This window comes from Strix aluco, chromosome 19 (assembly GCF_031877795.1).
Source record: "Strix aluco isolate bStrAlu1 chromosome 19, bStrAlu1.hap1, whole genome shotgun sequence".
Lineage (NCBI taxonomy): Eukaryota > Metazoa > Chordata > Aves > Strigiformes > Strigidae > Strix > Strix aluco.
The window spans coordinates 12,940,521-12,968,495 of NC_133949.1; the positions used below are offsets into that span (position 1 = coordinate 12,940,521).

A 27,975-nucleotide genomic window follows, 5' to 3' on the forward strand; every position below is an offset into this window, starting at 1 on the left:
AGTGCCTGCTCTGGAAGGAGCAGACACCATGAAGAAGACCATGTACCTCTTCCCTCAACAACGAAAGACCCTCACTCTATTTTTACTACGCATGCTTGGGCTATGTAAATGAATTCTGGGAACTCATTATCATAAGACACCGCTTTCCAGGAAATCTAATGAATATGTATGATTTGTGTGTATGTAAACTGATGTCCCTTGCTAGTTCTGGGGAGTCCTTATGGTGGAGAAACCCCAGGGCGACCCCAGTGCTGCTAATAAGGAATACCTGCTGAACAGTTCTATTGGATTCTGACCGTTGAGTGAATTTCTTTGTTTTACAACAAACTCTTAAGTAGACCAATCAGTTCACCGATGAGTTCACAAATCAGCCTTCTCCTTCCTAAGGGCACTGATTTAAATTTCCCTCCTTTGACAGCCATCATTTTTCAGAAAAAAAGTAGGAACATAAAAAACATATACTTTCTCAAATCAGGCTGAAATAAACATTAAAACATTAAACATAAGAAAAAAAAAACCTTTTTTTTTTTACTATGAGGGTGGTCAAATAGCAACAGGCTGACCAGGGAGGTTGTGGAGTCTTTGTCCTCAAGAGTTTTTCGGGACCCTGCCCTGAGCAACCTGCTCTGAGCAGGGGTTTGGACTGGACAATCTCCAGAGCTCCCTTCCAACCCCAGCTATTCCGTGAGTCTGCAGTTTTGCTGGACTGTAAAAAAAACCCAAGACAGCTCACATCAAAGGAAAATTAAAAGGGTCAGGGACCAGGTTCAGGGGTTAGGGCAGGGCTCAGGGTCAGCAGTCATGTAAACAAAAGCGCAATAAATCTATGGCCTCGTCTCCTTAGCTTTCATCATTTATTCAGGAATGTAAGTACAATTAAGTGGCTTGGGTTATTTGTGTTAAAAACCCACTCAGGAATGTAAGCAAGAATATGGAAGTGTCACATGGCTAACAATACTCTTCCAAAATGCATCAACTATAGTCCTACAAATATCCAAGCTAAAATACCAACCTCAATGTTTTTTAACTCTGCAATTTTAAGTATTATAAAGAGAATCTGTATATAGAAACATTATCAGCTTTCCAACAGTGGCCTTATAACTCCTAGACACAACAGAAATACTTGCTTGTTAATAATCCAGGAGCTATGACCAAGATGCTTGTGTGTCAAATGAGAACGGACTGAGCTTACATTTACACAACTAATTCAACATTTCCTTGTTTGTCAAGTTCCACAATAGCAAGTTCTTTCAAGATTCCTGTTCTTGAGTCAGTGGCTTTCATATTCATCTTGTTCATCTGTGAAACACCCACTGCTGCTCTGTAAGACAAAAGCAAACTATTTAGCAAAACTGGGTATCAAACATCATGTCTAGCAGAAAAAGGCTAAAAAGCACATACTGTTTAACGAACGATTTTTGCGAGTGCTCTGTAAATCTCATGCTTATTCAGACTGTCATCAACTTTTCTGTGCTACTTCAAACTGGGAACAGTCACTTGCGAATCCAACCTTAGGGTTAAAGAGACAGAATTCCTGAGTTAAAAACTTCCTCATTTTTAACATCAGCCTGCAAGAAATCCGCAACACACATCCCAGCCAGGGGTCAGGGCTCGGGGAGGCGGGAGGGGTTGGTGCGAGGAGGGCAGCGTTCGGGGGTCACGGTTTAGCAGCAGGGCTCTGCTTTTCCAGTCTGGATGCAGATTCCAAAAGCTAAAGGAGTTTGGCGGTGTGACTGTGGCAGCAAAACTTTCCTGAATAGACCCAGTTTTGGACATCCGTACAGTGAAATGAAAGTGAAAAAATCTGTTTCTGAAGAACCTGTCATTCAGTTTTGAAAATTATCAAATCATATGAGCCATTTTAATACAAATTAATTTAGAGGGTTTTCCCTCTACAGGAGAAAGGAGAGGGCTTTGTCCTTTGCATTCCGGTATGGATCTAGCTGAAAGCACTGCACCTGCAGCAAAGGAAAAAGAAGGCTTTCCTATTCTCAGGCAACCTACAGAGGCTGACAGCTCTGACAAGCTGAAGGCAGCTATATCTAACTCGCCTCAGCCAGAAATACAGCACTGACGAAAGAATCCCAGGGCCTTTGTGACATCCTTCCGTTCTTTCTGCCTTTCACAGAACATCTTCAAAACACCCTCAGTGACAACATAGGGACGGATACCAATTAAACCAGCCTCAGTAGCTGTAGGATATAGCTATATTTGGCATTGGGCCTGGTTTATGCCAGCTGTATGTTCAGTTCTTTAGAATTAAATAATGCAAAGACAGAAATTGAGAGCATTTATCAAGGTAGGAGAAGGTATTTGCAAACAAAGAGTGAAGGAAGCTGCAAGATACCAGACGGCTTTCATGCAAACCAACTGTGGCAATAAAGGGACAGAAAGCGAGGCATCCTTTGACAGAAGAGTAGTGGGAAGTGAGAAGACATGTAGAAAAAGATACAGACATATGATAATTACACTCTATTAACCTTTTTAATATGAGACCCAGACCAAATCTCTTGCAGATAATTGTATTAGAAATTTGTGCTTTGAGGAGCTATGGGAAAATATATGACTTTTTAACAAGGATTAGTTTACATCTATGTTCTACTGCATTACAGTTTGAATATATTGATACTCATATTCCAAAATTTATTTATTTAATATTTTACAGGAAATTAAATTTCTCTCCGTTTTGATACACACTGGTTTGAATCAATCATTCTTCACTCCCACCCAAAAGCTTCTTATATAATGAGTTAACAGAACAATAGGATCGACAAGAGCAACCAACTGCATCTCTGACAAGAAACATGAACATCCCAATTAAAAAATAAGGGGAACAAAGTCTTCCATCATAGCAAATTTTTCTTTTGTGGACAATTTAATTGGAACGAATCATAAACTTCATCAGTATACAATAAAAATGAAAAGGTTTGATACAAACTTTAGTCCCATTTCTGAAAAATTCCATTCATTTGAGAGGTATTAAGTCACAAAAACAGCCCTTCTGACTTCAGCTGAGCTATACTCAGGATTAAGGGTTTCTGGAATAGTGACACTCTGTGGCCTAATTACCTCTTCCACTAGCGATTCCATTTCTTTAGCAGTTTGGCAGGTTAACTGCTGTGCTGCAGTCCGTTCTTCTTCTGACAGATGTAAGCGCTAGGGAAAAAAAAAACCAAACACAGAGAACTCTGATACTTTCAGTTCCTAGGGTGATGATATTTACAGAAGAACTCAATGTTTGTGTAGCCCTTTTCTCATGGAAACTAATAGTAAACTGCTACTTTCCTTCAAATGAAAGCAAATTTACAAGCAAATTATTTCTGAAAAATCCAGCCATAATATTCCTTTAACATCAATACTATAAATGATTCAATGGAAAGAAGATAAATTATTCAATAAAAAGAAGTATTTCACTTAAACACTTATACTTCTCCATACCAGTTTAATTCATCTTTGGTTTAGGAAATACACAAAGTACAACAAAATCTTTATCTAAAAAGTCTAAATATAACCCAAGAGACAAGAGTCTTCCACTTTAACAAAATGCAAATATGAAATTATTCTTGGCAGCATATCCTTGGAACACAGGGAGAGAAAATATTTTTTCCTTTCTGTGACATATAACTACTGTCTTTTAAACCATTATACAGTATATTTTATCTACAAAGACTTACCAGTAACTTGTCTAGAGCTGTTGACAGATTAAACACAATCTCGGGGTACTGTCATTAGAATATTAAAGTGAGAGCTGAGATCTGGGAATGTGTTTTAGTCACACCAGTTCTGTCTTTGCCACTAGACTATCAATTAGCTTTTTTGATCTAAATCGTCTTATTTGTAAAGGGACCAAATGAACACTTTCTCAACCTCTTCAAAACTGTAATGAAGCAGTGTCTGAAGACCACTTATGAAAAGGTGTTTTTATTGGGGTTTTTTTAATAGATAGATAGGCATTACCATACTGAGAAAAAACTGCCTTCTTTGTACTAACAGCAATTCCACCATGCATGTTACAATGCGTTGGCTTTAATTTACTCACTCTAGACAGGGAAAATACATTTGCTATTTAAAAGCTTTTTTGCCTTTTAAAATTGGTTTCACTTTCTAATTTCTTTAAGATGGCTACTTTTAAAAAATGTCAGTATAGAACTGGGACACAGCTGTGCACAGAGGCATCAATTTCTATGAAACTATTTAAATGTGTGTCACACTATTCACACTATTATGGTATTACTTCAACCCCAGAACTGAATACCACTAGCTTAACTGTTGAGTGATGAATCAGACTTGTGATTTACAAAAAGAGCTCCAATCTTGCAAACATTTCTTCAGGTAAATGGTCTTATCTTCTAACAGTCTTCTAAGAGTCTGCACTTACAACAGTTTCCCACAAAACTACTCACATCTACATAAAGGTTCATTTACAAGAGTAAGACCCAAGTGATTAAAATGAAAATACTACCTCAACATCAACATGTTGCTGTAATACCTGAACCACCTTCACTGTGTTCCCTAGAGCAGCACGGATGGCCTTCATGGACTCTCTCTGCTCTATGTAAATTTTTTCCAGTTGCTTACATAACATTTTATAACGAGATTTCACCACTGAGATTTCTTCCAAGAGGGCAATTGGATTTTCCTGTGTAGAAATTAAAAGTACATTCAAACTGTTTAAGAAGAGAAATTAATGTGGCCACATACCAATTAAAAGTGTAGGCATTAAAGACACTAAAACATACCATGAAATGACCCTTTACAATGAAAAGTGTAGCTGTGAGCATCTGTTTCATCTATACATTTAATTTTTCATAAGCAAAAATGACAGGTAGTGCTAATAAAACAGCATAACTCTGTGATTCCACCACAAATACAGGAGGATGAATTTATTGTGTTGGTGAATTTTAATGGTTTTTCTGAGTTGGAATAAGTTAGGGACTTCTAACTAAAAAGATTATTTTTCCACTCTATGTTACAATATACATGGAGACAAGGACTTGTTTCTAAAGTCCTTTACATGATGCCGTTTATTGTTTTCCTCTCATCTCCCCCCCCAAATCTGAATTTAGTCATTGCTCATTAGCAAGTTTATCTTTGATCTCAGAGCAAGGATGTATTTTAGCTCAGACTGGAATCTGTCTCTTAAATTTAGATGTTAACACTACTACTCATTTCTCAGAGCAGAACATGGGAGAACTTCACTATACCAAGAAATCAAGGGGGTTTTGTTGGTTTCTGCACTGAATTCGTATTAGGCCAGTTATCCTGATATACGATGCAAGAAATACTTAATAAATACCTAACAACTAGATAAAAGAACAGCCACATATATTTTAGGATTAAAGAAAATTGCCATTTGTCACCAACTTCAAGCAAAATGCAATAAAATCTACTTATTTAATCTGAAATACTACCTCTGCTGCTGGATCATCAGGAAGACTTTTCAATATTTCAAACTCCAGTCTGTGTTGAATATAATCCAGATCAGATTCTGCCTTCTGGAACTAAAATATTTAAGGTCAGCCACAGTATATTAAAAACCAAAATCTGCAGACAAAACCCAAACTTCCTGGTATTTCAGGAAAGCAGAAGCCAGATGCCTCTGTTTTAAAGGCTCATGTACTATAAAATTAAGTTTCTATTCCTCCAATCTATTCCATGAGCTAATGTTTGCCAATTACACTGACACACTTCTACCCTGAAAAATATAAAGCAGTAAACTTTCAGACCTAACATAACCACATGTAAGAATTACATGTGTACACACACATATACTTCTATTAATTTTACCCTCTTTCCATTTGCCTAACCCAAATTACCCAATTCTTCTCTTTGCATCTTGCCATTAGTACCTTTTTCATGCAGCTCCCCAAAATGCATGAAAACCTTTCCATCTCTTCCTATGTCATATGCCCTTGTAATGCCAAACCTCTCAAAATGAAGTTTTTAAGTAGTATACCAGCTTAAAGAGGTAAGTTCTATTAATAGAACAGAACATGCATCTTTCTTCAACTGATCTTCACTAGATGCAGGTGTTAGATTTTTTTTTTCTCCTGAGATATTAACATATTTTCCATCGTTTTCTACAGCTTTTTCTTGGCTAGTTGCTTTTCTTTTCAAATATTAAAAGTCATGTTAGCAACACTGCAATACTCAGTTATTTACACAGCAGAGATTATGAATAAGTGTTCAGGATCCAGGCATATCAACAGAGATTTTATTATTAATTATATTAGGAAATCATTCTCTCAGATGGTTATAATACCCATAATACATTTTATTATTCCCCAATAAACCAAACTGACAAATAGATAATAAAATTGATGACATCACATTTCTTTCCTTGGGATAAATAAGCCACCAGAGAATTATCTAATTGCCTTGTAAAACAGTCTGCTGATAGCATTACTACTTAATTAATTTTAGTCTGCAATTTTAATATCTATTAAGGTCTTCTGCTTGAAAGAAAGGCAGTTTTCCCAGTTCACAAACAACTCCTTAATTTTTTCACGTAATAATCTGGTGATTTTACAGTCACAAAAGAGACAATGATGAAGGCAAGTTAAAAATGCTTGTAACTTGCTTAACTTGGTTTGCACTGTTTATATGGAGATTAACCCTGATGTAACCATTACAACTTTTTTAAGGATCAGAATAAGGCTATATTTAACCGTATCCCAAAGTACTAACTGCCAGTGCTGTAACAGTAGCTAAAGTGACAAACTTCAGTAGTCTCTGGATGTAGCCTCTAGTCAGGCCTGGACACCAAAAGGATGTTTAGGTTTTAAACATCAGCCTTTGGGATCCACCTTCAGGAACTGCCGTTAATACCTTGAGGATCTGGAACTTCAGAGAACCTAAAGGAATAGAGTTCGATCCAAGATATTCTCCAAGTAAAACCCCCTTTCTGATGTAGTGAAACTGCATGATGTTTCATACACATACACACCTTCAGTAAATTTTTTAATAATATCTTAAGAAAAGGAAAATAAATCTCGTAAAGACCCTGAACAGCTATACAAAGGGAAAGCTTTCACCCCTTACTCCCATAACTTACCATCTGCCCAGCAAAACTCTTTCCCCCATCTAACACAGAAACCAGTCATGACAAAATGTCAGAATAAAATACTTTTTATTACACTATGTATTTTTAAAGAGTTCATGAGGGATTTTTTTCCTATCTGCTCAATCGTTTCTGTTCCCCACCACCAGCAAACATTTTTAGGTTTTCATTCCTAGAGGCAGGCACCCCAAAAAGATAACTTTTTGCTTTTCTTCACTTCCTCCATTTGATTAATTTTTGGGAAGGCAGACAATGAATAAGGGTGGCTTTCAAAATTATCCACAAAGCTCTGTTCCTGAAATATTTGAGATTTACAGAACGACCTTAAGCCACTAATACCATGCTACTACTGATTCAAGACAGTAAAAATTGAATGTGAAGCTGAATGCTTATCCATCATGAGGCTGTAATTTTAAGATTTGTGCTTAATGAAAAAACGAACACAGTTCAGTATCACTGCTTTCTCCTAAAAGTATGCTAACTCTGAAAAAATCAAAAATTATTATCAGCTATTTCAAAGCATGTTTCTAAGCACTGCTATATTTTCTTCCATTATGATCTATTTTTCCTTTGTTTTCTAAATATTTATTTCTTGCTGTATTTCAGGAAACATACACCTGCAAAAATCTCACCTTAATGTTATAGGTTAGGACCATTGGTAGGATGAGTATTGTACAACAATCACACAGAAAATGCAGTTTGTGAAATGTAAATTTGTAATTTACTCACAGGCTTGGAAGAAAGTGTTAGAAACTGTGAGGCAAGACTCAAGCCATTGCTGCGTACTCTGCTTTCAGATGCTTTGACAATACTATTGCACTGCTAGCTGTAAAGTACAGTAGTGCAATAAAGTCAGAGCATTCGTTAGCAGCAAGAATTCTGTACAAGTAATCAATACGCTCAAAATATGCTTTGGAAAAAACAGGTCGAGTCAGATAGCGGTTTCTGTGGATCATGGAAAATTGGATAAGGTTAATGTTCACCAAGTCCTGATACAGACACATAAGAACTCACATATTGATAATCCCTGTCATTCCACTGACCAAGAGGGGGGGGAAAAAAAAAAAGGAAAAAAAGAAAAAAACACCCAACAAAATGCTCAACAGATCTGTCAGAAATTTAATTTCACTTTGGTGTTCTTTTAACTGGAAACTACATTTCCAAATGTATTTCTTTTCTAGATTTGCCTCACAGCAAGAAAAGATTCTAAACCGCTGTCAGACAAATGTTCTTAAACTGCATTACAGGGAACATTTTCTGGACACCAGAGTTTGTTATTCTCATTTGCAGGTGTTGAATCACTTTAAAATGCACTTAAACACACACTTATTTCCCAACATTGTGGACATACATTACCACTGGGGTTACCACATGGATGGTAGAGCACCAGGAAAGGGGTGTATTTCATAAATCTCAACAAAAAACTCTTAGGGTTTGAAGGCACTAGGATTCCTAACAACAAAATGCAAAGCGACCAAAGAATGGAGAGATGGATGATTGATGATGCACACAGAGCAACAACCTCAATCAACTCCACACCTGTCCCATTTCTCTAGAACACAATGTAGGAAATAAGAATGCGTTCCTCTTTGTAGGGCAGTTATTTCTAAGGAAACATGCACACAGAGTTGATGGCATTTGGCATTAAAAGACCAGTTAACGTTTCTCCGTGGCAAGTAACTAGAAGACAATGAGCGCAAAAAAATAAATGAGTGTCAATCCCATTTTACAGATGTTTTTCAAATCGCCTTCTGGTCTCAGACATACAATAGTGACTTTTGACTATAATAACAAGAACAATGAGTAACGTAGATAGTATTGCTGGCCAATGCCCTTTTAACATTGCACTGCTTTTTGTGCACGATCACTAGTAGTACAACATAAAAAGGGCACTGGACAGACACCACTCAAAATAAAAAGCAGGTCCACTATACCAAAAATACAGTGACAGGTATTAACTAAATTGCTCTCAATGAAGCACTCTCAGCTCATCTGACAGTTTATCCATTTGTTATCAAATTTCACTAAATGGATGCCCATAACATTTCTCTCAGTGCAGACTGCTGAAGTGCACACTGGAAGGCACTAGAGCTCAGGATGTGCTGAGCATTAAAGGTTAATGAAATGGTTGTTGTACAGAAGGATACATTTATCACCAGCAACTACCACGTACTGTATTTTCATTAGAGGCCTGACCCTGTGTCTGTTGAAGCTGTTGGGAAGATCTCCAGTCCCAGCTGACTTCAATGAACGCTTGTGCAGCACAGTCTCAGGTGCCTAAGTCCTAAAATACAGCACGCAGTATTCTTATTTAAATTGTTAAAAAGTCAGCTTTACGATCTTTTGCATAGTGAATCTCATCTTAGATTGTAGAAGTTATGGTTCATTCAGCTGTTCTTGTTACTGTACTTTGAGCAATATTCTTAAATAACCAGCGATTACCTGGTATTTTCATACACATTTTTCTTTTTAAGCTCCTACAAATTACATTTATCCCTGGTTCCACAAGACTAAAATGAAGCTTTCCATGAAAGGCATGTCAAAACCTCTGGGGAAATAAGTGTTATTTTATCACACTTCTGTGGAGAGAGCTGACTTCACAGGAAATCCAGGAAGAAGAAACAATAAGCAGGAGGAGAAGCAAGACACTCAAAGCTGTGATATGTGAGACACAGTTGCCAACGTACATATTCTGATCAACATAGAATCACAGAATGGTTTGAGTTGGAAGGGACCTTAAAGATCATCCAGTTCCAAGTTTCTGCTTGGGGCAGGGACACCTTCCACTAGCCCAGGTTGCCCAAAGCCCCGTCCAACCTGGCCTTGAACCCTTCCAGGGAGGGGGCAGCCACAGCTCCTCTGGGCAACCTGTGCCAGTGCCCCACCACCCTCACAGGGAAGAGCTTCATCCTTATATCTAATCTAAATCTACCCTCTGTCAGTTTTTAGGCTGAACACCCCCAACTCTCTCAGCCTGTCCTCACAGCGGGGGTGCTCCAGCCCCCTGATCAACCTCATGGCCTCCTCTGGACCCTCTCGAGCAGGTCCGTGTCCTTCTGATGTTGGTGCCCTCAGAGCTGGACCCAGCACTGCAGGAGGGTCTCACAGGAGCGGAGCAGAGGGGGAGAATCCCCCCCCTCGCCCTGCTGCCCACACTGCTCTGGGTGCAGCCCAGCACACGGGTGCCTTTCTGGGCTGTGAGCGCACGTTGCTGGCTCACAGTCAGTTTTCCATCCACTAACACCCCCAAGTCCTTCTCCTTGGGGCTGCTCCCCATCCACTCCTCGCCCAGCCTGGATTTGTGCTTGGGATTGCCCCGACCCATGGGCAGGACCTTGCACTTGGCCTTGTTGAACAACATGAGGTTCACACGGTCCCACCTCTCCAGCCTGTCCAGGTCCCTCTGGATGGCACATCCCTTCCCTCCAGTGTGTTGACCGCACCACAAAGCTCAGTGTCGTCAGGGAACTTGCTGAGGGTGCCTCAATCCCACTGTCCACATCACTGACAAAGATGTTAAACAGAGCAGGTCCCAACCCCAACCCCTGAGGAACACCACTCGTCATCGTTCTCCACTTGGACATCGACCTGTTGACCACAACTCTTTGAGTGCGACCATCCAGCCAATTCCTTCTCCACCGAGTGGTCCATCCATCCAATCCATGTCTCTCCAGTTTAGACACAAGGATGTCGTGCAGGACAGCGCCAAATGCTTTGCACAAGTCCAGGTGAATGACGTCAGTTGCTCTTCCCTTACCCACCAACTCTGTAATCCCATCGCGGAAGGCCACCAAATTTGTCAGGCACCATTTGCCCTTAGTGAAGCCATGCTGGCTGTCACCAATCACCTCCGTATTTTCTATGTGCCCCAGCACAGTTTCCAGGGCGATCTGCTCCATGACCTTGCCGGGCACGGAGGTGAGACTGACTGGCCTGTAGTTCCCCGGGTCTTTCTTTTTTCCCTTTTTAAAAATGGGGGTTATGTTTCCCATTTTCCAGCCAGTGCAAACTTCACTGGACTGCCATGACTTCTCAACTATGATGGATAATGGTTGAGCCACTTCATCCACCAGTTCCCTTCGGACCTGTGGATGTAACTCATCAGGTCCCATGGACTTGTGCACCTTCAGGTTCTTTAGATGGTCTTGAACCTGATCTCCTACAGTGGGTGGTACTTCATTCTCCCAGTCTTCACCGGCCACTGAGGCAAAAAAGTCATTGAGTACCTCAGCCTTCTCCATATCCCAGGCAACCAAGTCTTCTGGAGAGGGCCCACATTTCCCTAGTCTTCCTTTTATCACATAAACAATGACAAAGAAAAATATTGCACTTTTGAATGAGGTTTGGATATAGGAAATTAATAAATGAAATTTCTGAGGTGTATTTATGAAATCACCCTTTTCTTAAAAAAAAAAAAGAAAACAAAAGAAACGGGTGAAGATTCAACTGCCTTGTGCCACCCAGCAGTTTTAATGGAAGGCGGCAGCCAGGCGTAGGATCTTCTGTCCTCTGCTAGAAGAAATTAACAGAAGAATCCAACAGAAAACTAAGACTAACAGGGTGAAAGCAAAATCAATTCGGTTACCCAAATGATTTGGGGTAATTAGAACAGGCTGAAAGACCAAGCTATAATCTCAAAACCTTTGGAAGTTGTTACACGCCATCTGTGCAGATAATTGACCAAACAAGCTCTCTGCCTTGAAATTACTTGTGCAATGATGATTTTGGTCTACTCGTAAAGTAGATCGTAAGACAGTGTCCCATTACTGTCTTCTTCCACTACCATCTCTAAAAGCCCCTGTTAACTTTAAGGGGGCCAAATTACCTCTCTGACTAATTACATGTCCTAAAATGAGAATCACTTGAAAGTAAGACTTTCAATAAAACACATAAATAAACCATAACATTAAATAAATCGGTAAATCTCAACATCTAGCCTAGGTATCTCTAAATAGATTTCTAAATTACTATTTTTAACTAGGCTTTACAGAAAAGAAAAAAAATAACATACAGGGAGATCAAGCTTACACTACAGGCAAGGCTGAAGTTTCAAAACTGAAATTAGAACAACTTCAGAGCTCTAACAAGAATGTAGTATGTCACTGAATTAAAATACTGTATATTATTACCACTCATTCAGTATGATGACTGCAGTTCAGTAGCTAAAGGAAAGCAAAAATAACCCCATCTCCTCCAAAGCGTGGTTTCTTCAAAGTGAAAACAAAACACACCACCTTGTTTTTAACATGCAGTAAAACTGAGAATTAGGTAGGATAGTTTGAATTATCTGATCTTTCAACTAATGGAGTTTTTTTGGCACTTATTCAAATTGTTATTTGTTATTTCTTAACAGAAATTACTGTATTATAGCTTAAAATCTTCACTCAGAAGCGTGTTACTATTGCCATGACATGCAGGTCACTCAGCGAGGCGATGAAGGCATGTTAGCAGAACAAGCTCACATTTAGACAACTTTCAGCCAGTTGCTTCTTTTCAGACAAGAAACACTTACTTGCCCACTGTTCCTAATGCTTTAAGGGATGCATTATGCTGGAGAAAAGGGACTGAAGGAGCAGTAGAGTAAGTAAAAGTAAACTAAATGTGTTTAAACACAGGGCATTAAGCAGCACACCAATTTTGTGTATTAAGGTGAAAGTCTAGCACTCATCAGGTTAAGGGACAATGTGGATATACAATACTCCCTGCTACATTCTCCCAGTGTTCCTCCTATTCTTAATTTCTCTTTAATATTCCACTTTGTTGATGTTACTGTGCGCAGGTAAGAACTAGGAGATTATTAAACTCTTTTTTTACTTATTTCTTAATGAAAACTTGAAACCAAGACTGCCAGACAAGGAAAAAAATCCAAAGATATGTCTATTGTATTAACTCTCTATTATTTAACGTACTTTTTTCCTCCATGAGGACACTTGTGGTTTATCAATTAAGGTACTTAACACTGCTACTAGGACAATTAAAATTACAAAAAACTTCTGGAAGTTTCCAAGCAAAAGCCAAAAGTTCATCATATTTTGGAGAACTATGTCAGGATGAGCATTTTAAGTTATGTAAGGATTTAAGAATCGAAATTATGTTCTCTATTAAGCATTTGGATGAGTAAAATATTCCCAAAGCATTTTAACTAAAAAAAAAAAAAAAAAAAGTGTCAACGAGATTACATTATATAGAAGCAAAAATGAAGATCAGGATTTGAAGGATGCCACAAGGAACTTTGCTGTTGAAAGAGTCAGTTCTCCAGTGCCTCTCAATACGTGAAAGCAGCACGGCACAGCTTTTTTTTTTTTTTTTTGCTTTTCCGTGAGCGGGGCAGGCAGAAAGGCGGCTCTTACATAAGGTAGCTCAGCTTTGCCTTCAGGGGCTGGCTCAAAGAGTGCTGAAACCAAGTTAAACGCTGTGAGGGAACTCCACGAACTTGAATGGCTGAAGGAAAAGCCAGCCTCTCCTCAGGACTGGCTACAGCCCAGACCCCGCGAAGAAAGAAGGGCTGGCAGCCCCGCCGCACTCCTCCTCCAGCGCCGGCGGGCGGGCCCGGCCCAGGGTCGCGCTGCCGCCCCGGCCCCCGCCTTCCCGCCCCTCTCCTCAGGGCGAGCGGCCCGGCCCCGCAGCGCCCACCCGCGGCCAGGCGATGGGGGAGGCTCCCCGGTTCCTCTCCCGCTGCCCAGCCCCGCTCTACCTGCCCCGGGCCTCCCGGGCAGAGAAAAAGCGGAGTCCGAGGCGCGGCGGCAGCCCCCGGCGGGAGGCCATCCCGGGCGGGAAGCCATCGCCCCGCGCCCCCCCCCCCCCCCCCGCTGCCGGAGCGAATGAAACAGCCCAACCAGCCTCTCCTCCCCCGCAGGGAAAATGAGCCAGCCCAGGTGAGAGCTCCACCCTCCCCCCCACCGAGAGAAAATGGACTAGTCCGGGAGCGCTCTGCTCTGCGCCCCCCCCCCCCCGCCGCGACCGGGAAATGAAACGGACCGGACCGGTCCGGTCCGGCCGCGCCCCTCAGCGGCCCCGTTTCCCCCGTCCCGGAGAGGAATAAACGCGCCCGGGGCTGCGCGGAACCCGCCCACCTCCCCCCGCCGCCAGGTGAGAGGGAAATGGCCGGGCCCTGCCCCCGCGCTGAGGGGGGGAATGGAGCGGCACCAGCAAGCCCCGCCCCTCCCGGGAAGGGGTGGGGGGGGGGTGGGGGGGGAGCAGAATGGACCGGCCCGGCCGAACTCGCCTGACCCGAACGGCGGGCGGCGGTCGCCCCGTCGAGGGCGGCGCGGGCTCCGCTCAGGGCCCGGATGGGGCGCGGGCGCGGCTGGGGGGCGCGAGGGGAGAGCGGCCGCTCTCCCCTCGCGCCCCCCAGCCGCGCCCGCGCCCCCCTTTCCCTCGCTCGAGCGGCAGCCCGGTGCCCTCCGAGGCGCTCCCGCCGCCGCCCCGCCGGTCCCCGGCCCGGCCGCCCCTCAGCCCGGGCTCCCCCCGCGCCGCCCGGACTCACCATGGTCTGGAGCTTGGTAACCGCCGTCTCCATGTTGAATAGTTGACATTCCTCAGGCGGCGGCGGGGAGATACCCACCCCCCGCTCCGCAGGATGGGAGAGTCGGAGGCTCCCATTGGGCAGCTGTCACTCGCCGCCCGTCTCCCATTGGCTCATCGCTGACAGAGGGAGCTCGCCATTGGGTGGGGAAGAATGTAAACCCTCTCCGAGGTAGGGGGGAGCCCATTGGTTGGTAGGAAAGCTGCGGTCAGTGATTGGCTACGTGGGGGAGCGCCTTGAGCTGCTATTGGTCCAGAGTGGAATCTAGCGGTGATTGGCTGGAGTAGGGAGCGCAGCGTTGCAATTGGCGGGAAGTGGAGCGGTCCATTAGCTGCGGCCCGTCTCTGGCAGGGCGGGGGGGGCGCCGGTCACCTCCTCCGGTTCCCTCCGGCGGGCCGGTGCTTCCCCCCCCCCCCCCCTTTCAACGCCATTGGCCTTTCCCAGCCGAGCGGTGTCCCGCAGCTGATTGGCGGGTCTGAAAAGCCTTTATCCAATGGCGGGGCGGATCTCCTCAGTGCGCCCCGGGACGGGGCGGAGCAGCGCTAGGCCGGCGATTGGCTCGGGCCCGCGTCAATCTAACGGCCAATCAGCGGGCGGTTAGCACGGCCCGCGGGGCGGGGAGCGGAAGAGAGCGGCGTTCCCATTGGCTGTGCGCGGCGCGGGGAGCGGTTTGAATCGGTGGCGGCGGATGGGGAGGTGAGTGGCGGGGGCGGGGGGGGGGAGAAGAACAAGGCTGCCCCGTGTCCTCGGGCACCCCGACACCTCCCACTACCCTCCCCCCGTCTCAGGTGGGGTAGTTGGGTGTGAGGAACCCCCCGCCCCACGGAGCGGGGCTGACCCCACGCGGGGGCAGGGAGGGGGCAGCGTTCGGGTAACGCTGGAGCAAGCGCCCGCGGGCAGGGACCTCCTGGGCCTGCTGCCTGTGCTTTCTGCGTGCCTTTTGCCTACGTTCTCCCCAGACGTAATTTTCCTAAAATGTAGTATTTGTCACTTCAGGATAAAGAAAATCCGCCCGCAAAAGCCCATATAAAAATGGTACTTTTTACGTTGTTCACTCCTCTCTCTTACGTACCGATATGTCCCAGCAGATCAGAGGAACTTAAGAATAATAACTTCTGCTGTGAAAGAAAGACTGCACCCTCTGTCATTGCAAATCGTCTTGAAATTCCAATTAAAAAGCTATAATACATGCAACTGGGGGGGGGGGTATTGGAATATTAGGAGGATTTGCAGTGACAAAGGGTTTTTTTATGAGTTATATGTTAAGCTTCTCGCAATATGACTGAATAACTTCTGACTGGATTTTTGAGCTGTAGCTCATGTTCTTCCCTACCTATCTGGTGATAGCTCTGTCCCCATGTGAAAGTGGGTATATTTCTAAACATTAATTTTAAACGTGTCTTTTTCTTAACAGTAATGGCAAAGTATAAGAAATACAGACGAAAACGGAGAGCCCGAGCAAAATTTCTGCTGGAAGAAAAAGGAGATGCTGTAGAGCCCCAGGGCTCAGGTTGTCCTTCTCCACGGTAAGGAGAAGCTCACTTGGAACTTTTCCTTTTAAATCAATTTCTGGGTCCACTGTTTGCTCCTGACAGTACATGGAATTGAGGTAACAGAATTGGTTTTGAAGCCTTTCTACATCTTGTTATGGATGCTGTGAAATTGTTTCATCTTGTATATATTGTAGCGCTCCATCTATTGTTAACTTTAATGTGCAAGAAAAGCAGTTTGGAGAAAAATGTATTGCAGCTATGATTTTCCCTGCACTATATCAAAATGTATCTTGGTCTTTCCTGGTCTCTGTGCTCATGTTTACTCTGTTGTCACCTGCTGTTGCTGGTACTTGTAATTTCCAGGCGATTGGTCACAGTTAACTTTTTTAAAGGTTGAAATGATAAACAGAATTACGGCCTCATTCTGAAATGTTCTGTCCCCAGGTCAGTGGGTGATCTTCCTCTGAACACGTCAGCTATCCCAAGCCATCTGTCCTCACTCTGGTCATTAGCTTTGCCCAGCGTAAAAAATGTGGTAAAACCCTTTACAACAACAGCATCATTCTTGTATTGTTGGTGTCAAAACACGGTTGCACAGGTAAGTTTTCTACTTCTCTATTTTTGCCAGTGCGTGAGGTTGTTCTTAGCGCTCAGATGCAGGATATACAGTCAGATTTGAGAACTAAGTTGTAAATTTAGTAATGTCTATTGAAACATCTAAAGTATATTTAGTGTTTACTGTTGAAGGAGTAAATATGAGAAGAGTGTCAAGGCAACTGTGGGCATTAAATGCATACATGCAATTGTAGGTTTTTTATTGGAATATCAGGGGGATTTGCAGTGACAGAAGGTGCAGTCTTTCTTTCGTAGCAGAAATAGTATGAGCTTTTCAGGTCAAATGTGAATTATATTTTAGAATTCCTAGATGAAGTTAAAGTGTTTTTGAAGAAAGTCACTCGCTGGGTTCCTGCCAAGGAACTATTTGGTGAAATTTTGGATCTTTGTGGTGTGCCTTTCCATGGATTACAACTAGACTTTGCGATAGAACTTTCAGGAGTAATCGTAGCCTTGTCTCTGGAAACATAACTTGGTGGTGAAAATGCTTATCTGGGCTTTTTTTTATGCTTAGAGTTTTAAGGTGGTTAAAGACACCATATTTCCATCGCAAATCTACTTAAGGGAGCTAAATACATTCAGAGAGCAGCTGGAAAAGTTGGAAACTGAATTTTCCAGACTACAAGGAACACTCCAGGTCAGTCTCCATCCCAGTGGGGCAGGGTGATGTTTGCTCATGTAAGCATGTAAGGAACTGCAGTCAGTGCAGATAAGCTGAAATTTTAAGAGCTTCTGTGTGAGCCGGCACAGGCAGGACCAACCACAAACCACGGATGAAATGCAAAGCATAAATTTATTCCCGTTACCTCGTCACCTAAGGGATCCCCACAGCGGCACCCGGGCAGAGGCACGCAAGCGGGGATGCCAGCACCACAGAGCTCAGTCCTTGCTAGGCAGGAAAAGAGGAAAAGATCTGAGGCCTGCTGCTTTTTGCCTGTATATATCCAGGATCTTCACAGGCGTACTTTTCCACTGTGCTTCGATCTTTCCCACAGTAGGGCAGGAATCTCGAGGAGGTTTGAGCCTCTGAGTTTCTCACAGGTCTGTGTTGTCTAAGCGCAGGCATCCTACCTGTCAAGCACACAGAGCTAAACAACAATCAGTGTGATATCTGTGGTTTTTGGCACCCCGGCTGCAAGTCACTTCAGCGTGTTTACAATCCTCCTTGCCAATCTTCCGTTGTATTGCCACAGCTCCTCACTGGGCAATGTTTCACTTCTTCTTTGCATTCAGCATTACTAAATGGTGGTTACTTCATAGCTACAGGGAACTGGCTTGCTGGTGAGCCTCCTAAGAGGCTTTTTATGTTTTTCTGGATCAACTGAAGCTAGAACCCTTATTGTCTGAGATTCCATCTACTTTTGCCAGTGGATTTAATATTCTCTTATTTATTTACATTGTTTTCAGATGAATGGAATTGCAGCTCTGTCTTCAGAAAATTCTCTTTGTCAGAGGTGTAATAAACCAGTTCTGGGTGCTCCCGTACAGACGCAGCCGTACCCGCCGTCAGCAGTGTCCGGGCCTTGCGCAATACAGCTGCAGCCTCTGTCTGCACCCCCTCCACCTCTTCCTCCTCCTCCTCCGCCGCCACCACCACCACTGCCCCCACCAAAACTGCCTCCGGCACCTCTTCTCCTCAAACGGGGCAACGGCTCTAAAGCACTTCTGGTAGGGAATAAGAAGGTTCCTCTATTTTTTTTCCTCTCACGGCTGGGTTCTTTGGACCCAGTTTCATCAGGAATGTGGGTCTTTGTGAACGCTCAGTCACTTGTTGATCCCAATTTCCCTTCCAACCACCTTTGTTTTCAGGCACCATCACTGAAAAACGATGGGCCGATGCAGATCACTCTCAAAGATCTCCTGAATGTCAAACTGAAGAAGACAGACAGCAACCTGAGCATGGACAAGGTAAACCGGAGGACACACGGATAAATGGGTGATGGTGTATCAAGGCAAACACCACCCTGGAACCGGTGTATTTTCTGCAGTGCATATCTTAGCCCCTCAGAGAAATTTTTTCAAGAAATTAATTCCTCTCTTCCCAAAGCCCAGTGATCAGCTTTAAGTAATCATTCTAATTCTGCACCTGAAGTGAAGAAACTAAGTAACTAACTCCAGTCTCATCTGGCATGCAGGACAATGCTAATTTTATGTTAAGGGCATGCAGCTTTACATCTGTGTGTTATCAATAGATTCTGAGTTTTCTTTTTCCCCCGATGGAACCTTGTTTGCAAAAGTGTGGTGTTTTTTTTAATAAATCTATTTTTATCCAAGGCACATGCAAATCTTAATGATTCATAAAAGCATAAAAGCCATAAACCACACAAGTCTTTCAGAGTATAAATATTAAATAGATTTAAGGTCAGTAAGACCTTCTAAAGTTTATTTGTGGTAACATTTCTCTTCTCACTTTAGGCAGAATCACCAGTGAAGACCCGCAGGGCATTAATTACCGTCTCAGATTTACAGAGTGTTAGTCTGAGACCTAAATCCAAGCCATCAGGTCACATTACAACCTCCTTAATGTAAGATGCTTTCTTCCTTTCTTTGATACTAGATTTTTCTGTTCTAAACAGTAATTAACATTGCTTACAGAGTACAAAATGTTCTATTTTGACAATTTGTCTTGTTCTTTCAGTACCCCTGCTAAAAATCAGTTAGATCTTCGAAAACATCTGAAGAAAGTCAATATACAAAGGTAAGTTCCTTTCTACTCTCGTTTTGTTTTTCTAGAAAAAACAGAGAACTAATCATAACTCCCCTTGTTTCCAATCTTTTCAGAAGTCCTGGTGGCACTCCACTAAATAGTAAAGAAAACATTGAATGTGGGTCTGGGTTGACACCAATAATGACACAGGCACTACGGCGCAAATTTCAGGCAAGTCAGGGTGTCTCTTTGGAACAATAAATTGGCTTTAAAATCCACAGAATTTCCTACTGATCTTTTTCCCTACAGTGCAGTGCTATTGGTATGTATTACCTACGTTACAGTCTCTCCATAATTATCCAAAAGCCCGAAGTACCCACAAATAAGGGCGCTTGTTTTACTGGTTCCTGATTTAATGTTAAGGAAACTGCAGAAGGGAAGTGCCATTGCCTGTCTTCCAGCAGGTTATTTGACAGCACTAAGAGGGAAAGCTGCTTTTTTGATGGCCTTTCTAGTCCCTCATTGTGATCTCTAACTTCATAGTTCCAGTTTGCAGGAGAACAAAATCAGAGGGTTAATAATGTCTTTTATTTTTTGCTGTGTCTGTTTTCTTTTCTGAATGTCAGTTAAGAATTACACTATATTTTATCTCAGTCATAATTAGCACTAAGTTCATCTTCTAAAATCTGACCCTTTTCTTATTTTGACAGATGGCTCATCCAAAGAGTCCCTCGCCAGCCCGGTTAAGTGCTGCAAACAGCTTTGATGAACAAAAGTAGATTTCGGGAACAATGTATTTTTCATTCGCGGTCACTTGAATCCCATTTTTATCTCACTCAAGCATATGTATTTGTAAGTAAATCTAGCGTATACGAGAACAGGGCGTGATGAAAACCCTTTAGCAGCCTTTTGCTTTTTAAAGGCAGCATCTTTATAATGTGTCTCAATCTGGTTGCAGTTTATTAATGGGGAAAAAAAGAAATTTCTCGAGTCTTTTGCTACCTGGCTGCTGCTGAGCAGGGACTATTGTGTTCCCAGCACTGGTGCTGCTTGTAATATAAATATGTGCATGTTTGCTGAAATTCAGTATTGTTTTTACATTTTTTTTTTAAACAAAAAAAAAAAATCCTGACGGTAATTACACTGGTTCGAAGAAAAGCATCACTTTTAGCACTTTAATGTTATTAAAGTGAAAGGCTGCAAGTTTCCACCACGATTCAACGACGTGGGTAAGAACGTATGAAGAGTGTGTGGGGGTTGTGGCGGGGGTCAGCTCACCGGCCGCGTCAGACTGTGCTGCTTACAGGCAAGTCCCCGGCAGCCTCCCGGCGTTCACGGTCCAGCTCCCCGGGAGCTCCAGTGGTGTCCAGGGGGGGACAAGGACCTGCTTTCCCCAGCCCGGTGGCCCCCTCCGTGGGCGCAGCATCCTCCCGCCCGCCCCGTGCCTTTCGGGGGCCGCGCAGCACCCCAGACACGGCAGATCTCCGCGGCTGCTGCCGCCCAACACCCGGTTTCTACCCCGCCTCGCTGTGTCCGGTACACCCCGTCTCTACCGCGCACCCACCGTCAAGGTCACGGTCGGCTCGCCCCAACCGGCTCCCCGGGGCGGGGCCGCGCATGCGCAGGGGGCCGGGCCGCCGCCGCTTCCGGGCGGGCGCCATGCCGCTCCCGGCGGGGCTGCCGGCAGCCATGGCGCTGGGGCCCGTCAGCCTGCGGGAGCTGCTGCTGGCCGCCACGGCTGCCGCGGAGGCGGGGGGCGGCCCGGCGGCGGCGGGGGGCTCCGGCGGCGATGAGGAGGTGTGCGTGGTGGGCATCTTCGGGAAGACGGCGCTGCAGCTGTGCTCGGAGAAGGCGGCCCTGGTGAACACCGTGTGCGACCGGCAGGTCTTCCCCCTCTTCGGGCAGGAGGATCCCGAGCTGGCGGACGGCGTCCCGGGGCAGGAGGGCGAACCGACGGGCAAGGACTACAACCACCTGCAGGCCTACTACAGCCAGGAGAGCCGGGTGCTGTACCTGGTGCTCACCTCCATCTGCGACACGCCGCAGCTGCTGCGGGCCTGTGGGGACCTGGCGGCGGCCGAGAGCGGGGAGACCGGGCCCGGGCACCCCTCCGGCGGCCCGGCCCCGCTGCCTCACGCTGAGGCCCACGAGTTCTGGAAGCACCAGGAGAAGCTGCACTGCCTGAGCCTCCTCTACCTCTTCTCCGTCTGCCACATCCTGCTGCTGGTGCATCCCACCTGCTCCTTCGACATCACCTACGACCGCGTCTTCAGGGCGCTGGACGGGCTGCGGCAGAAGGTCCTGCCCTCCCTGAAAGCGGCCATCAAAGACTGCCCGGTCGGCAAGGAGTGGAAGCTCAACTGTAGGCCGTGCCCTCCTCGCCTCCTCTTCCTCTTCCAGCTCAACGGGGCCCTAAAGGTGGATCCTCTCCCAAGCAGGGGCCAGGACCCCTGTGGTCACCTGGAAAAGCCACCCCCCAAGAAGCACTCCCCCAAGAGGAGGTTGCAGCATGCTCTGGAGGATCAGATCTACCGCATTTTCCGCAAGAGCAGGGTGTTAACCAACCAGAGCATCAACTGCCTGTTCACCGTGCCTGCTAACCAGGCTTTTGTGTACATTGTGGCTGGGGGGGCCCAGGACGGAGATGACCCGGTGGCCATGCTTCTTGACCAGCTCAGGAGCAATTGCACCATGAGAGAGACTGACTCGCTGCTGGCTCCCACCCTGTCAGGACCCAGGAGGTATCAGATGATGCGGCATGGCAGGCAGCAGCTGTCCTTCCACGCAGAGAGCAGCAGCAGCAGCTCCAGCTCGTCTGGGCAGCTTGTGGACTGCACCCTCAAGGAGTTCTTGTGGCAGCACGTGGAGCTGGTGCTCAGCAAGAAGGGCTTCGATGACAGCGTGGGGAGGAACCCGCAGCCCTCTCACTTTGAGCTCCCAACCTACCAGAAGTGGGTTGCTGCAGCTTTAAAACTGTATGAAGTGACCATCGAAGGCAAAGATGACGACCCGACCTCTCTCACGGGGGAACTGAGCTCAAAAATCATGGGCAGCATCAAAGTCTTGGAAGGCTATTTAGATATAGACACCAAGTTCTCAGAAAACCGTTGCCAGAAGGCTCTCCCCATGGCCCACAGCGCTTATCAGTCCAACCTGCCCCACAATTACACCATGACGGTCCATAAGAACCAGCTGGCCCAGGCCCTGCGTGTGTACAGTCAGCACGCCCGCGGCCCAGCCTTTCATAAATACGCCATGCAGCTCAACGAGGACTGTTACAAGTTCTGGAGCAACGGGCATCAGCTTTGTGAAGAGCGAAGTTTAACAGACCAGCACTGCGTCCATAAGTTTCACCTGCTCCCAAAAGCAGGTAAAGAAGCTCACTCGTCATTGGGTTTCATGGTTTAATTTTGAATCTGCTTCAAAATGTCCTAGGCTGAAAACACCCACTCTTGCGTGTTTATGGAAGATGAAAGCTTGGCAGCTTTAAAGCTTCATCTTTGTATGGTGGGATTAATTACAGCAGAGCTGTTGTGCAGGCTTCCTTTAGGTTTGGGTAATGTTTAGGAGTGAGTCTGCTGTTAGTAGTTGCTTTGATTTCAGTAGTAACTCTCATTCCGTCTTGCTAATTAGAAGCGCTGCACTGGAGTCCTCCTAACAATAGATATGTAAGAGAACAAAAGTCCTCTCGGAAGCATAAGTACCCCCCCCTTTTTTTAAATAGCTTGATTAATGTCAAGGAGTAGAAACTGTCTGATACACATTTATTTGCAGGCAGTAGAAGTATTTATGCCTTTTAGGAAGAGTTTGTAAAAACAAGATTCCAGTGTAGGTTACACCACTAAACTGAATTTTGTATTAAAAGTGGGAAAGGAAGGAGTTGCTTGACAAACTGGCATTGCTGGTAAATAATTTTGCATGTGTATATAGCAAGGAGGAAGCAGTGGGTGAAGGGAATTAAAGAATCTCTAGAAATGGTGAGCAATTTATCTAGGGTTTGATTGATTTTGCTTTTAGGGGAAAAGCCAGAAGCAGACAGAAATCCTCCAGTTCTGTACCACAACAGCCGGGCTCGTTCCACCGGTGCCTGTAACTGTGGAAGGAAACAAGCTCCTCGGGATGACCCCTTTGATATCAAAGCAGCTAATTACGACTTTTACCAGGTAACTATCAGGTCTCTATTTTTGCTTCAAGCAGTGCTTTTGCTTCATCAACAAAGTCTCTATTTTGAAGTGAGTTTCCTCTTATCAGCTTGTAAACGTTGCCTGGGGAAGATATTTCTGGGAGCAGAAATTGTTTGCACGATAGGCTGACCAGAGTGGGCAGTTCCAGTCTTCACCAGTGCATGCACGCAGGAGCATCTATTTATAGTTCAAGTGTGTTCATGTGAATTTTCAATCCATCGTGTCTGTGGGCTGTATTCCCATCGCTGCTTTGGTTCTCATTTAGCGCAAAACTTCTTGAATCTTAATGGTAGCTGCTGAATGTTAGGAGTCTGAACTCCCTCATCTCAGAGGTGGAAGATGGAAAGTTAACCACGTTTTCTTTCTCATAGCTGCTGGAAGAAAAATGCTGTGGGAAACTGGAGCACATCAACTTTCCCGTATTTCAGCCAAGCACACCTGATCCGGCGCCTGCTCGGGACGAGTCATCGCCTGCCCCTCCGGAAGGCGAGATTGAGAAACTTAAAGAAAAAGAACCTCAGACTCAGGGAGAAAGCACAGGCCTGAGCTTAGCCCTCAGCCTGGGTCAGTCGACGGGCAGCTTGGGCACCTACCCGCCTGACGCCCAGGGTGGAGGGGACAACGCAGAAGGTCATGGGCAGAGTGGGGACTCCAAAAGTGAGAAAAGACCAAGCCTGGTAGATCGCCAGGCATCCACTGTTGAGTACCTCCCTGGGATGCTCCATTCGAATTGCCCCAAAGGCCTTTTGCCCAAATTCTCCAGTTGGTCACTGGTTAAGCTGGGGCCTGCTAAGGCTTATAACTTCCACACAGGCTTAGATCAACAGGGCTTTATCCCGGGAACAAACTATTTAATGCCTTGGGACATTGTCATCAGGACGAGAGCTGAAGATGAAGGAGACTTAGATACCAATTCCTGGCCTGCACCTAACAAGGCTGTTCCTGGAAAAAGAAGTGCGGTTGTGATGGGAAGAGGAAGACGGAGAGATGACATAGCTCGAGCTTTCGTAGGATTTGAATATGAAGACGCACGTGGTAGGAGGTTCATGTGTTCAGGGCCTGATAAGGTCATGAAAGTGATGGGAGGGGGCCCAAAGGAATCTGCCATCAAAGCCCTCAATTCTGACATGCCGCTGTACATCCTGTCGTCGACTCAGGGGCGAGGACTCAAGCCGCATTACGCTCAGTTCATGAGACTCTTTGTGGTGGTTCCTGATGCTCCGCTGCAGATCACGTTAACTCCTCAGGTAAATAATGGAAGAGGGAAACTGGTAACTGCTGAGAAAGGGTCGGTTGTTGGAACGTTAATTGCAGGACCGGAAGGCACAAGGGTGATTGGCAAAGGGTGTCAGAGGGATGCTACAGGAAATGCTTTCCAACTCAAACCAACTTCAGTCAAGTTCTCTAAGGCAGTAGTCACCAAAAGTATCTGTTTTGTAAACAGGTTTGGGTTTTTTAAAAGTTCAAGATGGGGTTATGCCAGCTTTATGCTTTGTATAAAGTAAGTTTTAAAAAATATTTTCTCGAGGATTAATTAATAGCATTCCATACTGTAGTAATTGCTTCTTTTTAAAAAGAGAACAAGTAAGTAATGATTGTGTAAGAATGAATTTGTTTTAAACGTCATAGAGAAAAGCAGTGACTCATTGCAGAGATAAACTATTATTAGTTACCCTTTGAATTTAGGAGGTGAAAAGGTTTTTTTAATTGGAGGGTTTTTTCACATTTTCAAATGTATATTAAAAACAATGAGGAAAGAGCTCTCTTTACACTTTCTTACTTTTTAAGGTAGTAAAACATGAACAAGTGTATCTTCCTTCAGTTACTGCTGTATGAAATCCTGTGTGCGCATAAGTGCCTATTATTTGTTAGTCTATGGCAAGAAAATTGGTGTTCGTTGTATAGTGGTGTCACTGAGTAACAAGTCTGCACAAAACATATGGGTGGGGGAGAGGCGGATTTGGGATGTTTTGTAACCCTTTGAGCTGTTTGGGAAGTGCCACAAGATCCTTAAGGCTGAATCACAAGACAATGGAGTTGGCCTCTTTTATGGGACACCTTCAACTACTCCGATACGAACCTGCTTTGTTTTAGAAGTTAAAGGAAGAATACTGACTGAACCCTGATGCCAACACCAGTATTTCAATGCAGTTTGCAGTTTATTGTGTTATTGTTTGAAACTGAGGCAAGAATTGAAGTTTCAGTTTGTGTTGATAGTTTGTTCTTCATTCCCAGTGTACAGCTGTATCACAGCTTTTGACTGCTGAGGGCGTGTGTTTATTTGGAGTATCTGTTATGCTATGTGTTGTGGGTTCCACATGTCAGTTCCTCATGTGAATAAGACCTTCTGAATCTTCTAGTATGAATTATACAAGAGCCCTATTAAATGTTGCTGAAGTCCTTGAAAATTCACATTGGTTTAGTGAGGTTACAGCTCAGGGATGTCTGTGCTACAGCACTGAAATCTGCTGTTCTCACAGCGTTTACCACTGCCCGAGAGGCGGAAGGCTTGTGTTTATATTGTGAATCTCTTTGGTAGGACCTAATCTGCAGCCTTAAATTCAGCATCTTCGCTGTGGTAAAATTGGAAATTTATGGATGTCCCACAGTAATGGCACAGTGATTACCTGGAACGTGCTCAAGTGGATGAGAACGTGGTAGTAGGCAAGACTTAAGAGACTTCCTTGGATTCAGTTTGCTTTTAAGTTTTGTTTTGTTTTGTTTTTTATTCTAATGATGTTTGATTATCTACTCGTATTTCCTTTTTGTTTTCAGGTTCAACCAGGGCCACCACCTTGTCCTGTATTTTACCCTGAGAAGCAGGAAATTACCCTTCCATCCGATGGACTGTGGGTGCTTAGATTTCCTTATGCATACGTGACAGAACGTGGACCCTGCTTTCCTCCCAAAGAAAGCCAACAATTAATGAGCTATAAAGTTCTCCGAGGAATACTGAAAGCGATTACACAATAAGAATTATTCTGGTAGATTGCTTTTCGTTTAAAAATACTGTCTTCAATCCAAAGAATGGATTTTGAGTCATGTCTGTTACCCAGCAGGTATCACCCACTGTATTTCACTGGACACGGTCTGATTGAAAATAAGGTCTGATATCAGAGTAGAGAAAGGAATCCGAGATGTGTATATTTTCCGTTTATTACATTTTCATATGTAAAAAATAAAAGCTGGTTATCGAAATGTACTGAGCCTGTATTACTAGATGTTTTGATGATAGTGCTTTTCCCCATCGTATCTTTCTACACACATGTTTAGGACTATTTAAAAATTAGTATTGCCTGAACTCGAGTTACATTTGTCATATTGAGGCAATGATGGGCAGATTCTTTTCTCACTTTCTAAACAAGCTATTGGTATGCAAACAATAAATGCTTTTTAATGTGCTCATGTGAGAAACCATTTGTCTTTGATCTTGTCTTTAAAAAGAAAAAAGGCATGGCAGTTCGTGTTTGTATTAACACCATAGCCAGAAAGTGTGCTTACCTATATCAAGTTGAAAGATTTTACTGTATTTGTATACTTAGATCAGATTTTGTTAAATGGCTGATTTAATTTCATATTTTGGAATGACAGATCTCTTTGGAAACTAAACCTGCTGGTCAATTTGTGGAAAAATTAAAGCTGTATGAGCTTGTTCATTATAAGCAACTGCAGCTTAATTGTCAGTATAGCTTGACTTGTGATTAAACAGACTTCTGGTTGCTAAAAGGATGGTTTTGGCCCAGTTTGAATCCGAAATGGAGGAAGTTTGGGCAGTTATACTGCACTTTGCAAAAGATGTGCTACATGAAGTCCTGCAGGCTTCACGTGTGGCTGTCGGTGCCAAAAAATTAGTCACAGTAAATCAGCTTCTAACTTTTTGTCAAGGTAAGATGTATTAATGATAGTGGCCGTATGCTGAGACCTAATTTAATTTCTAGAATATTTATTTTTCATTAGCATGCATACAAAATTTAATTTGCCAGTTTGTTATAATACAGTAATTATACTGCATGACCGGAGTTGAGACCTAGTTTCTGACATCTCTGATCAGCTGGGTGCGTAAAACACCTCCCCTTGCTTCTGAAGAGGGCGGCATCTCCCTTTGCACGCCTTAATGAATTTAGATTTACCCAGCACTTAGCGATTCCCGAGCGCAATCAATAAAATGAAAAGCACTACAGAGAACAGTTGTCTCGGAGAGGCACGGCCGTGCTACAGGCAGCGGGGAAAGCGAAGTGAGACGTTAAAGCGGGTGACTGGGAATCGCTGGCAGCATTTGTTAACCGCTTTTAAAGAAGCGCAGGCCCCGAGGGACGCGCGGAGCGGAGAAGAAGGCGGGCGAGTCCCGCTGAGGGGAGAGCGCCTGAGGGCCGAGCGCTGGGCGGGAAGGGCGGGGGTCCCCCCGCGCCTGCGCACTCTGCGCGGCTCGGGGGCGGAGGGGAGGCGGTGCG

General features: G+C 44.4%; 3 protein-coding genes across 4 annotated transcripts; 2 read left to right on the forward strand and 1 right to left on the reverse strand.

Moving 5' to 3' along the window:
* Window positions 1-840: 840 nt before the first annotated feature.
* On the reverse strand, window positions 841-14,648 carry SKA2 (spindle and kinetochore associated complex subunit 2). Its single transcript, XM_074845035.1, has 7 exons — window positions 14,547-14,648; window positions 5,412-5,501; window positions 4,463-4,639; window positions 3,070-3,156; window positions 1,465-1,510; window positions 1,402-1,429; window positions 841-1,321 (listed from the first exon to the last, which is right to left on the reverse strand). Exons 1-7 carry the CDS (start codon window positions 14,577-14,579, stop codon window positions 1,195-1,197), a joined length of 588 nt encoding a protein of 195 aa, XP_074701136.1. The 5' UTR covers window positions 14,580-14,648; the 3' UTR covers window positions 841-1,194.
* On the forward strand, window positions 14,023-20,422 carry PRR11 (proline rich 11). Of its 2 annotated transcripts, XM_074845311.1 has the most exons (10): window positions 14,023-14,149; window positions 16,000-16,111; window positions 16,523-16,676; window positions 17,208-17,330; window positions 18,101-18,361; window positions 18,503-18,601; window positions 19,109-19,218; window positions 19,332-19,391; window positions 19,475-19,571; window positions 20,051-20,422. In XM_074845311.1, exons 2-10 carry the CDS (start codon window positions 16,002-16,004, stop codon window positions 20,117-20,119), a joined length of 1,083 nt encoding a protein of 360 aa, XP_074701412.1. In that variant the 5' UTR covers window positions 14,023-14,149; window positions 16,000-16,001; the 3' UTR covers window positions 20,120-20,422. The 2 variants fall into 2 exon arrangements, with proteins under 2 accessions (XP_074701412.1, XP_074701411.1); XM_074845310.1 differs by having other exon boundaries at window positions 18,101-18,601.
* A 65-nt stretch (window positions 20,423-20,487) lies between these two features.
* On the forward strand, window positions 20,488-27,201 carry SMG8 (SMG8 nonsense mediated mRNA decay factor). Its single transcript, XM_074845307.1, has 4 exons — window positions 20,488-22,710; window positions 23,358-23,503; window positions 23,896-24,771; window positions 26,300-27,201. The coding sequence occupies exons 1-4, from the start codon at window positions 20,580-20,582 to the stop codon at window positions 26,495-26,497; spliced, it is 3,351 nt and encodes a 1,116-aa protein (XP_074701408.1). The 5' UTR covers window positions 20,488-20,579; the 3' UTR covers window positions 26,498-27,201.
* Window positions 27,202-27,975: the final 774 nt, after the last annotated feature.